This window comes from Periplaneta americana, chromosome 17 (assembly GCF_040183065.1).
Source record: "Periplaneta americana isolate PAMFEO1 chromosome 17, P.americana_PAMFEO1_priV1, whole genome shotgun sequence".
Lineage (NCBI taxonomy): Eukaryota > Metazoa > Arthropoda > Insecta > Blattodea > Blattidae > Periplaneta > Periplaneta americana.
Genome location: NC_091133.1, coordinates 11,313,347 through 11,327,091, shown reverse-complemented (window position 1 = coordinate 11,327,091; position 13,745 = coordinate 11,313,347). Strand labels below are relative to the sequence as shown.

At 37.0% G+C, this 13,745-nt stretch overlaps 1 protein-coding gene across 3 annotated transcripts in view; it reads right to left on the bottom strand.

Annotated features, from left to right (window-relative positions):
* Window positions 1-3,844: 3,844 nt before the first annotated feature.
* The window catches only part of LOC138693310 (zinc finger protein 723-like), a 59,479-nt gene continuing 49,578 nt past the window's right edge, over window positions 3,845-13,745 (bottom strand). For all 3 annotated transcript variants that reach the window (XM_069817189.1, XM_069817190.1, XM_069817191.1), the window contains exon 6: window positions 3,845-8,813. In XM_069817189.1, coding sequence (XP_069673290.1) covers window positions 7,874-8,813 — 940 coding nt within the window. In that variant the 3' untranslated portion in view covers window positions 3,845-7,873. The remainder of the gene's footprint in view (window positions 8,814-13,745) is intronic.

Genomic DNA, 13,745 nt, shown 5'->3' with positions numbered 1-13,745 from the left:
TTGTGATTCATTTAGGAGAGAGTGACGACGAATAGAGGTAAGAGAAGAAAAATGTCATATTTTATTACATAACATTTCAGATTTCGCTGCGGATTTAGACACGAAACACAAATTGACAATATTCTTTCGGTATTATTATTATTATTATTATTATTATTACTACTACTACTATTGATATAGTCTAAGTATGAAAATATATTAGTTTGAAGAAGTTGCCCGTACAATGATTCTATAACGGATCTTTATAACTTACATACAGTAACTCAAAATTAACCAATCAATAATTCGTGATTGTTTGCATGAAAGTACAATTTGTTGTTTAGAAATAAATATACGATTGTTTCATACCCACGTGGCGAAGTCAATGTAAAATGTGACAACTGCGTGCATAGAAATTTCCGCACGTTTCCCTTAATGACCGGGGTGGACAGTGCAGCTAAGTTCTTCTAGCAACAAAAGAGACCGACTGGGGATCCTTTGAAAAATCCTACTATACCTTGTTCACTGATAAACAATGCAGTTAAAAACTCGTTGGGAGTAATAGGAAGGTTGGTTTCATTGGTCCGAAGGTGTGTCTTTTGTCTGTTCTGTATATTTTCGACATGTATGTAGGAATATCTTCACTCGGCTACCTTCTTACTTATCAAACTAAGTCAGGACCATATTGAGTTGTTTTTTGGGCTATCACGACAACGATAAGGTTGGAATATCAATTCAACTTGCTCACAGATCAAAGCAGCATTCAAGAAGTTGATAACGAGAAATAAAATAAAATGTTTGAAAACTGGAAATTGTATCACATATTCATTATATGAGGTCTCACCACCCTCACTAAATATTATCACGACTACTATGAAGTAGTCAATGTGTATTATCTTCTTTAAATCGAGAAAAATTCGTTCCGGCACTGGGAATCGAACCCGGGACCTCTCAGCTATGTGCGCTGAGCGCTCTTTCCAACGGAGCCATGCCAGGACACGATCCACGGTGCCGGCTGAACTGTTCTCATTGTAATGTTTACGGCCTGTTACCTGCATTTAAACATATGTAAGTCATGTAAGTAGGGGTAGTAGTCAGGTGTAGTCTTAGTCCTCAGCTGTTTAAAATTAGGTTGTTTAGGAATATTTTAAATGCACAGAATTAGTTTTTATTAGGTATAATTTTTATTTATTATTATTATTATTATTTTACACAGTCATTACTTTATTTTTCCCACAACACTAATATCCAGGTAATTGTCGTTGTCTCAATGTAACAAGTGCTGTGCTGTTCATATTAATTCTACTATTCCTTTAGTTGAGAGATTATATTCATAGGTATTAATTCTTTTTTTTTTAATGTAATACTTGTATACTACAATGTATTTTCCTGTTTGTGATTATGTATTCAGTCTCTTTGTTTTTATTATATATATTTTTTTATAATTGTTATTTTAAAGTTAATACTGATTGTGTATATGTATTCAATTTCTCTTTTTTACTTAATTATATTTATTACTTACTTACTTACTTACTGGCTTTTAAGGAACACGTAGGTTCATTCCCGCCCTCACATAAGCCTGCCATATGTCCCTATCCTGAGCAGGATCAATCCAGTCTCTACCATTATATCCTACCGCCCTGAAATCCATTTTAATATTATCTTCCCATCTACGTCTCGGCCTCTCCAAAGGTCTTTTTCCCTCCGGCCTCCCAACTAACACTCTATATGCATTTCTGGATTCGCCCATACGTGCTACATGTCCTGCCCATCTCAAACGTCTGGATTTTATGTTCCTAATTATGTCAGGTGAAGTATATAATGCGTGCAGCTCTGCATTGTGTAACTTTCTCCATTCTCCTGCAACTTCATCCCTCTTAGCCCCAAATATTTTCCTAAGAACCTTATTCTCGAACACCCTTAATCTCTGTTCCTCTCTCAAAGTGAGAGTCCAAGTTTCACAACCATACAGAACAACCGGTAATATAACTGTTTTATAAATTCTAACTTTCAGACTTTATGACAAAAGCTTCTCAACCGAATAATAACAGGCATTTCCCATATTTATTCTGCGTTTAATTGCCTCCCGAGTGCCATTTAGATTTGTTACTGTTGCTCCAAGATATTTGAATTTTTCCACCTCTTCGAAGGATAAATCTCCAATTTTTATATTTCCATTTCGTACAATATTCTGGTCACGAGACATAATCATATACTTTGTCTTTTCGGGATTTACTTCCAACCCTATCGCTCTACTTGCTTCAACAAGAATTTCCGCGTTTTCCCTAATTGTTTGTGGATTTTCTCCTAACATATTCACGTCATCCGCATAGACAAGAAGCTGATGTAACCCGTTCAATTCCAAACCCTCTGTGTTATCCTGACCTTTCCTAATGGCATATTCTAGAGCGAAGTTAAAAAATAAAGGTGATAGTGCAACTCCCTGCTTTAGCCCGCAGTGAATTGGAAAGCATCAGATAGAAAATGGCCTATACGGACTGTAATTATATTTATTATTATTTTTAAGTTAATATTTGTATACCGGTATGTATTTTTCTGTATGTGGTTTCATCCTGGTTGAGTGGAAGAGAAGGCGTGATGGCCTTAACTCTGCCAGGGAAAATAAAACTATTATTATTGTTATTATACATTACATATTCATTATATGAGGTCTCGCCATCCTCATTGAATATTATCACGACTACTATGAAGTAGTCAATGTGTATTATCTCGAGAAAAATTCGTTCTGGCACCGGGAATCGAACCCGGGACCTCTCAGCTATGCGCGCTGAGCGCTCTTTCCAACTGAGCCAGTAGGCCGTAAACATTACAATGAGAAGAGTTCAACCAGCACCGTGGATCATGTCCCGGGATGGCTCAGTTGGAAAGAGTGCTCAGCGCGCATAGCTGAGAGGTCCCGGGTTCGATTCCCGGTGCCAGAACGAATTTTTTTCGATTTAAAAGAGATAACTGGAAATTGTATTTCACAAGATAACATAACAATGCTGTTTGTTCGCAGTACATATGAAGCAAAACACACTCTGTTCCATGAAAATGATGTCATATGTAGATCTGTGCAGACACAAAACCAAAGCAATGATCATGATTATTTTACCTCTTACACAACATTTTCTCTGTTGTCTCACAGTATTGCACAATATGTATCTGGCTTTGTTGTCAAGAAATTAGTTAGTACTAAAGTGTGAAGTGTGTAGAGAAGCAGTAGTACAGGCTGATAATGAATATTCATTAATACAGTATGTTCCATCCAAAGATGTTTCGTGCAAACTGACAAAAATGTATTTCAGGGAAAATATGCACACTGCTCTGAATTCTTATGAAGTTAAACATACTTCACATGATTGCAGCATAAGTAAACGAGTTGGGGATTTTTTAAAATTAGAGAAATCATGTTCTAGATCTAAACCCCTTTGATACCCATGTACATGAGCTGGTAAAAGTAATTTCGTCTACTTACTTGAAAATCCGTGTTAGCCATGCAGTGAGAGAACTTAATGCAAATAGACTGGATCATAGATCTGTATACAACAGACTTGCAATATTCAAACATTTGTAAAGGAATTGTTAACAATGCTTTGTGACGTGTGCTAATTTATGATAGTGTTACTCATACACTACCGTAAACTGGGGTTACTTTAAACACAGAGGAAATTTTGAAATTTTTTTCAGAAAATCATATTTAGGTTTCTACATGCTGCACTCGTTATAGAGAAGGCAAATTATTATAAAATCATTCTCATACCAAATTTACCTCCATCTGTAACAAGAGCAGCATCTAGAAACTTAAATATGATTTTCTGAAAAAATGTTCAAAATTTCCTCTATGCTCAAAGTAACCCCAGTTTACGGTACGTTATCTTCCATGAAAGTGATGTCATGTATGTGCAGGTTTCTGCAGAAACAAAACCAAACCTATGATCATGATTATTTTCCCTGTCATACAACATTTCCTCTGTTGCCTCACAATATTGTAGAATATGTATCTGGTTTTGTCGTCAAGAAATTAATTAGTACACTAAAGTGTAGAGTGTGTAGAGGAGCAGTAGTACAGGCTGATAATGAATATTCATTAATATGGTATAAGAACAAGGGATAGCTCTTTGTTGTATCCAAAAATATAGTTTTTTTGTGAAAACTGACAGAAATGTATTTCAGGGAAAATATGCACACTGGTCAAAATTCAATTCTGAAGTTAAACAAGGTTGCAGCACAGGTAAATGACTTGGGGATTTTTGATAATTTAAGGAATCATGTTCTAAATCTAAACCTCTTTGATACCTATGCAGTCGACTTGGTTGGCAGGTTGGTATAGCACTGGCCTTCTATGCCTAAGGTTGCGGGTTCGATCCCGGGCCAGGTCAATGGCATTTAAGTGTGCTTAAATGCGACAGGCTCATGTCAGTAGATTTACTGGCATGTAAAAGGACTCCTGCGGGACAAAATTCCGGCACACCCGGGAACACTGATATAACCTCTGCAGTTGCGAGCGTCGTTAAATAAAACATAACATTTTAACATACCCATGTACATGAGTTGGTGAAAATAATTTCGTTTACTTACTTGAAAATCCGTGTTGGGCATGCAGAGAGGGAACTTAATTCAAATATACGTTTATACAAGAGACTATTTGGCCTACAATATTCAAACATTTGTATAGAATTTGTTACCAAAGTTTTGTGATGTGCAGTAATATTTACTGCATAATACTGTTTCTTATAAATTATGTTATGTAGATTTAATAAATATCTTCATTGTCTTATATTACCTTTCTGATTCTACTTCATATTCCCTTTTTGTACATTGTAATTGCAGCTTTAACATATTATAAGTGCAGGCAGTTATTACACTACACATGCATGTTCAGAGAAATATTCATATGTACGTAGGCCTACAAAGCAATTTTACTTCGGACCGGAAGATCAGATACGGATGTTGAAAGTCTAATAGAAAATCTTTTCATTTGGTAGCATAGTGGTATACTATAATAATAAATTGCGACGACGAAATGTAGAACTGATGCTTCTTTTTGTGTATGATGCAATAGGTACTTCAAGTTACTGGGTTGCTATAAAGCAATATTATGAATATGACGTTTCACAAGACTTGACAGTGAAAGTGTATGTAAACACCATGCAAGTTGTATCTTAATATGGCGGCCGGCCACAAGCCCAACCTTCAGCGCTCGAGACCTCTTTGCCGATCTAAGTTGTCTATATCTGTGGGTTAATCCTACTACATGCATGGCTTGTGGAAAGGCAAACCTCAAGAATATGCCATCCTCAATAACAATAGGCAGATATGACTTCGAGAGAGTGGATGAATTTAAATACCTGGGATCAACAGTTACTCATTCTAATGATATTTCATATGAAATAAAGCAGAGGTTAATGACTGCTAATAGAGATTACTTCGTCTTAAGAAAATTACTTTGTTCAAGAATTTTATTTCGTATCACAAAGATAACTATCTATAAAACACTTATAAGACCTGTACTAGCATATGCTGCTGAGACGTGGTCCCTAACAAAAAAGAACGCTGGAAGTTTGGATGCCTTTGAGAGGAAGATACTCCGTAAAATAATTGGCCCAGTATTCGAGAGAGGAAGTGGAAGATCCGCCTATTAGAAGAATAGGAAAAGCACCAAGATTATGGTGCGCAAGGCATGTGGCACGGATGAGTGACGCAGAAATTCCTAAAAGGATATTAAATGGAAATCCTGGGGGCCAAAGAAGCCATGGACGACCAAGAATAAGATGGTTGGATGGAGTTGAGGAAGACATATGTAAGGTGGGATATAGGAATTGGAAAGCAATTTTGCAGGATCGAGACAACTGGCGGAAAATCGTGGAAGAGGCCAAGGTTCACAATGAGCTGTAGCACCAAGAAAGAAAAGAGAAGAAGAAGAATCCTACTACATATTACTGCATACTGGATCTGACTGCAGTGTACAACTTTTCCGTGTTTTGTATTAAAGCGCTTTACTTTTTATTTCAATGAAAATAATTGTATATATTCTTGTAATATATATTGATAGATAAGATTTCGTTTAATACTTGTAAACCGGAATATTGCAAAATAATTTAAAAAAACAAAAAAAAACATTTATAAGAAGGGACTAGTTTTATAATTGCACACTGGTGTACAATTGCGCCCACGTGCATTTCTTGACATGAGGGAACATTCTAAGAGTGCGCCACGTATAGGATGAAGTGGGGAAAGGTCTATCATTTGCAGTTATGGCTGCATGGACTGCAGAGTACCACACTTTCGCTGTGGAAATTTAATAAATAACAAGTCTCCTATTAGAGTTCAAATAATCTTTTGAACGAAAAAGTTTATGATCACTGAACAAACGTAAGATGGTGAACCAATTTCGTATCAATGGATCTAGCCTTAAGATGAAAAGTCCAGGACGCCCAAGATCACAACAGACCACTACGCGAGTGGAGAAAGCCCGTCAAGCACTCATCTGAAGTCCTCGGTGCTCCACTATCATGTATGCATGCATGCCTTAGTGCTAGGAATGTCACCTCGTTCCCTGCAGCCTATCATCCATATCGATCTACACTTCCACTCAAAATACAGCTTGTGCAACAACTGAACGAACATGACAAAATTGGCCGAAGGGCATTTGCCATGGACTTCCTTGGTCATTTAGCAGCCGAACGGCAGATCTTCAACATCTTAGTGACATCTGATGAGGCCCATGAACAAACAAGCGGGGATGTGAACAAACAAATTTCCGGTACTATGCGCCAGGTAACCCATGAGTTCTTTATGACAAGCGCCTCCAAAGCGATCGTGACAGTTACTTCAATTGGCATCATACGCCTTATTTCTTGGGGACCACAGTAGCCATGCTGTTACAGTTTCTAGTGAGCGCTATGTGAAAATGTTAAAAGCCGTTCTCCTTCCAGCATTCACCAACCCTCAACCTACCTCAGGTATGGTTCCAACAGAACTTGTGGCTTGTGTCTCGAGAGCGAAAAAGTTACTGATGTGGAGACGTCAACTGGCCAGCACGGTCGCCAGATTTCACTGTCCCTGACTTCTTCTTATGGGCATATCTGAAGATTAAGGTCTTTGCTACACGCCTTTAGACATTGGGAAAACTGAAGGACCGAATACGAAACGCCGTGCAGGAAATCCCCCTGGACGTGCTACATCGTGTGATGCAAGCTTTCGTTCGCTCCTTGGAGGAATGCGTACAGTGTAATGGCGGTCATTTATCATTTACGCACTGTCATATTCAAGAAACAGTAACTGATGTCTCTAATGTCTAAATGGCACATCTTTACCTATGTTTTCACGTTGTTCCATACCTTTCTGTACTACTTAGAATATGATGGTCTGTTAATTTAATAATATTCTTGCTCCGCTACCTTGTACTTCATTTAAAGAAAAATATCAGAATAGGTATAGCTAAACTCATACCTATGCACATGCCAACCAATATATAAACAATAATACTACACTTATGTACAGCGAACTTAACTACAGTTAAAGATGCTTCAGTTCCACAATAAGTAGCACTGATCTGCTGTCCCTAACTAAAGACAGTCACTGTATTTGTGTATTAAAATGCTAATTTTCTAGCAAAAACTTACACATATTAAAGCTGACCTACATATATATACACATATGACTTTTTAGCTTGTCCAAATACGTAAAGCATATTCAGCTGATAACAAATTTGAAAGCCATTTTGACTGTGTGAAGAAAGTCATATTATTTCTTAGACTTCTCGATCCCGGAAAACTTTATCCACAGACTTCTCATTCAAATGGTATATCATGTCAGTGTAGGCGGATGAGATTCCAGAGATGTTCCGCTTGTTAAAAATAGATTCTATAGAATTCACATTTGAATTCCTTTAGCGTGTGTGAGTGAGAGCATGTCTGTTTAACACTCCCGATTTTGAGAAGCACTTACCACACAGCTCGCATTTGAATGGCTTTTCGCCAGTGTGAATACGAACATGTGTTTTTAACGCTGACGATTGTGTGTAACACTTTCCACATACATCGCATTTGAATGGCCTTTCGCCAGTGTGAATACGAATATGTCTCGTTAATGCTGCCGATTGTGAGAAACCCTTTCCACATACATCGCATTTGAATGGTTTTTCGTTTGTGTGAATGAGTACATGTTTCTGTAAGTTACCCAATACTGAGAAACACTTACCACACACCTCGCATTTGAATGGCTTTTCGCCTGTGTGAATGCGTAAATGTTGAATTAAACTTGACGATGCTGCAAAACACTTCCCACACACGACGCATTTAAATGGCCTTTCGCCTGTGTGAATACGTACATGTGTCTTTAAAGTTGCCATTTCTGAGAAACCCTTTCCACACACCACGCATTTCAATGGCCTTTCCCCTGTGTGAAAGTGGCGATGTCTGTTTAAATTATACGTTCCTGTGAAACACTTATCACATACCTCGCACTTGAATGGCCTTACGGCACTGTGAATGCGTAGATGTTTTTTTAAGTGTTCGAAGTGTGGAAAACATTTTCCACATTCTTTGCACTTGAATGTCCTTTCGTCTTTGTGAACGACAAAATGTCCGTTCAAATCGCAAGCACTGCTGAAACACTTTCCACAGACATCGCATTTAAATGGCTTTTTCATTGTGTCTGTATGAAAATCAAGTTTCAGAGATTGCGGTGTTCCAAAAACCTGGTTGATACAATTATCTGTAATGTTTGGTCCGTCTGGTTTGCGGCTACTACTCTGTGTCAATTTGTCTTCTTCACGATCAATGCCTGCATCCTCTTGTGACACACTCCTACCAACATTATCCAAAATGCTGAAATGAATATAAAAATTTATGTCTGTACTATAATCAATGTGTTGAGATCAACATACATTAGGCCTAAGCATTACATGTTCAGGGACATCATTTTATTTTTACTTCAATTTTTATTGTACTTCACGCCCACCCTTCTACTAATGAAGTTCCAACTGTCCTCTACACACAGATCCAAGACCGCATATAGTAAACAGCACTGAGTTTGTGAGTATAGTACGATCCAGAAATATGTTCGCGTTTTCCAGTGACCAAAGAGCTTTCAATATTGAATCATATATTCGCACAGGTACTGTCCGTTTGCCTACGTCGCATCCCAATTTCATCCACCTGCTTTTGTTCGCCCCTCTGTAAAAGCAGGGCTGTCTTAGCTCTTTTCTGAAAACATTAATTTCTGTGAGGAATTGGACGTTTACGTAATATTATACAACTGTTTGAAATAACTTAAATAAAAGGGCCTCGTTAAGTAATTAACTGTCACGTGATTTCCCCCTTTCTACGATCCTGCGGCATAACCACTTGGACGGACAGTAGATAGCATGTCTGAGTAATTTTATCTGTGAGGGTCGACCAGAAGTGAAGACTGAATTTACAGTATGTAAGGTACTCTTTTATAGAGTAAGTACAAAATTATTTCAACATGAGTTACTAGTACGAAGGACGAAACTGGCAATTGGAATTAGATGCAATAGTCTATAGTGCAATAAAATGCAAAAAAGAACTGAAGCCTGTGTCGAAATGAACGGCCACCATTTTCAAAAATGTGTTTAAATATCCATATTATGATTATTTTTCAATTTAACTTCATTCTCTATATTGTACGCTAATATGCTGTAGACAGTATAATATACACTGCACCATGAATACGTTCGTATGGCTAACTCAGTTCGTGAGTAAAAACACTTATTCTTAATACAGTACGATATTAAGATTAAACAAAAACCTAATGAAAATTATCGAACTCAAAATCGCGATATTTCCTAGTTTACGTAAATGTATGAACTACTTTTCTTCCCTCCTGTATCTAGCAGAGTGATTTGTTTGTGTTTTACGCCAGTATCATCGAACTACAGTCGTGGAAGGGAGTAGCAATCTGTGTTTCCGGTTCTCTAAAGGTATAGCCAGGTTAATATTAAAAATGTTAGTAAAAATAAAATGATGTCCCTGTATAATCAATGGTGCATCAGATTAGTATGCACACTCGAAATTCTGCTTATTGTTCTGCGTGGCCTTCAGCACTGTTCAGGTTACTTTGTTGCTCGTGGTTCTCCACGTTACTCACTTCGCTCGCAAACGTATTTTTTTAGGCATTTTTGACAATAGCATTAAAAACTCCAAAGTGAATTGTACTTGATAAGCAGATGGGAGACAAAAAACGAAGGGTATCGAATGAAGTAAGCTGCAAGGGAAAGTCTATACTTTCTGCAGACCTACACTGTAATAGCTAATGAGTGTTTTCCTTGCACAGAAGTTCAATTTTGTGCATGACTAGGCTAAAAAATATATATAATAATTATTTCCTATTTTTTAATATTGTAAGTCCTATCCCATCCTATTATTTTACTAAATTACAAAGTATCTTATTACTAATACACTACATAGAAATTGTAACACAACTAAATGGCGACGGTGCAATAAGCGAGAATTGGCTGAGAAAGAAAATTATACTCCATGTTGAATCTCTCGTACACTACTATTAACACTTGAATATAAATAATTAATTAAATGGCGATCTTACTCGTGTTAATTGTGTAAGCATGTGCGGCTTACATCTTGAAAATGTACAGAAAACCAACCACCACCATCACCACACACATACACAACACATCTAATCACCCCACACAACACAAACATGCTGCATTCAGGACAATGGTACACAGATTACTCAACATACCCATGAGCTAACAACACTACAATGAAGAAGTGAACACAATCAAATACATAGCACAAGAAAATGGTTACAACCCAAACATAATAGACAACATCATAAGGAAGACAAAAAAAACTCAACAAACACAAAAACACACAAAACACAACACAAACACAAGAACACTAGAAATACATCACACTAACATACGAAAACAAAAACACACACAAGATCGCATCCTCATTCAGAAAATAGAAATACAATATAGCATATAGAACAGAAAACATACTACAAAGATATCTCAACACACAAACAACACAAACAAATAAATACAACCACACAGGCATATACAAACTCACATGCAATAGTTGCGACAGTTTCTACATTGGACAGACAGGCAGATCATTCCAAACTCGATACAAAGAACACATTAAAGCAATAACCAGAGGATACAATACATCTACATATGCCCAACACATAACTAATGCTAACCACACATACAATAACATAAATACAGACATAGAAATCCTACACATACAACCCAAAAACCAAAAACTCAACACACTAGAACAATATCAAATATACAGACACACCAACACACCCTGATCAAATTCTCAACACACAGATCAATTTCAGAACACACACACTATTTTTCTTTAACACTTTTCAACAATCGAACGCACCCACACAACAGGCAGGGAAGTTCGAGATGACGCCGAGATCTATTAGCCTCTGAGGATGGTGTGAAGAAGCACCGAAACAGCTGTAAGCCGTACATGCTTACACAATTAACACGAGTAAGATCGCCATTTTATCAATTATTTATAGAAAATTATAGTTCAATAAATGCTTAGTGCAAGCTTACAGGGTATGGCCGCTCTTCCAATTGTTTATGTTAAAATACGCGCCACTTCAAGAATCTTAATACCCATGCTTCTCCCTCCACTTCATATGCACTTGGAACTACGACTGAGGTAGTCGTAGTTCCAAGTGCATATGAAGTTGGAAGTATGGGATAAAGAACAACGAGAAGAGTGTAACCGCCTAATTGGAGCGTCATTGGTTCCGACTGTTGCCTCGGAGTCGGAATATGACTTGCAAGGCAGTACTGCGGGCACGCAACAACAGGACGAGTAACTCGGAGTTGGAGCAGTGTTATTTCGGAACCGTAGCTCCCGACCTACTGTTCATTTTTATAACAGTTCCGATATCGAAACAGTTCCAAAATAAGTGTTGTGTTATTTTTTACCCATCTCTAGGGGCTGTGAAGCTAGGGAAACTTGCTTGTGCATAAGTTTAGATGCAAGTTACGAGTTTCGAATTATTTAAGTCACACTTCAACTACTACGTTTTTCGTTTGGCTACTCGTTATATTTTCATTTATTAAGAATTTCGTGCTCATATAATTCGGAATAAGGAAGACTAGATTACTTCGTATCAGGTAACATCAATTATTCATAAAACTACACATAAACAAAGTTCAACAATAGGCTATATCGTCGCTGGTATTGCAAGTTAAATATTCAACTACAGATGCACGAGTTATTGACCTTTTGACAGACAGAGAAATTTCTTTATGCTCTACCATGCCGAAATGTATAATTATACACCTGGTAGCAGTCTTTTAATGTATGACATTATAGTACACCTATTCATTAAAGTTCAGGTTTTCGATTATTCTCGGATATGCAATCGAAAGACGAGGGAAACCTCACGGAGTCTGGAAATCCAATACTGTCGCAGAAGGTTATGTTCTGTTACTATAATAATTAGCGTTAACTGTAAATAATATTCAAATAAATTCAATTTGTCATCTTGTTTTTCAATTCTAAATCAACTTCCAGGTTATACATTCTCCGCATTACATCAAGGTCATTGACATTATTGTTCCTCGGAAAAAATCAATACTTTCGCGTCTGCGCACTTCTCACAATTCACGAGCTATGAACAAGGTCACTTCCGATCTTCTGTCAGATACAAATAAAATTAATATTTCTGAATAATTTCAAGTTAGAAATATGGTCGAGCATAAAAAGTCGTATGAAACTTGCCTATAATGGTAATTAAGACGCTCGTATGAAAATTATGAAACTCGCTTCCGCTCGTTTCATAAACAAACATACTTGCATCTTAATTACTATCATTATAGGCTCGTTGCATAATGTACTATTATATCATTATCTTGTTACATTGCATCTCTATGTTCTATTTTACAAGGCTTTATCAACTGCAATGTTTAAACTACCGTCTGAGTTCAATGCAGGTCGTAATCCAGCGAAATGTGTCCAGGGTGCAAGGTCGAAAGTTGCACAGAATTTTCTCTAATCGGTTGAGAGATACCTCAGGAATAGCTCTCAATGAGGTAACTTGTGCAAATCAGGATTGGAAACAGGGCCTCCTCATTTCATGGCCACTCATCCTAAGCACAAGGCATACTCTACAATGGGCATTTGCATTGCACTAGCAATTTCGGTTTATCAGAATGCACAGCAAGTTAATTTCACTCAATAGTCTTCCCTGTATGCCACAACACAGTACAAAGGACATACGATGTCCAGTCACAGCCCCACTTCAAATAATTTATACATGCTTTTCTGGAAATAAGATGGTATTTCAAACGGGAAGATAATTTACTAACAACATGGAAAGCTTTAATATTTCGAGGAGTATTAGTAACAATGCTATAAAGAACTTCGAGGAAAGGTTACTCATGAATGAAGAGGTAAACTTTCCTTATATCCACTGTGTAAGTAAACTTTGGGACTATTTTTCAGTTACACAAATTTTATTTTTAACACCTACCTATGGCAGAAATTTCTTAATTTTTAAAGCAATATGATTTATAAATTAACTTATAATTTTCGAGATTATGCTTTCCTTTTTTTATTTTCAACGAAACGAATATCTTTGGGTAGGAGTCACCTGGCAAATTAAAAAAAAAACGCGTTCCAGAGATCGCAAGATTAACAGGAGTGATACAGCATATACGGGGTGGACCATTTAAGTTGATACTGTACAATATCTCCAACACTAAGCATTGTTGAAATAAATGTCTTGAATAAAAG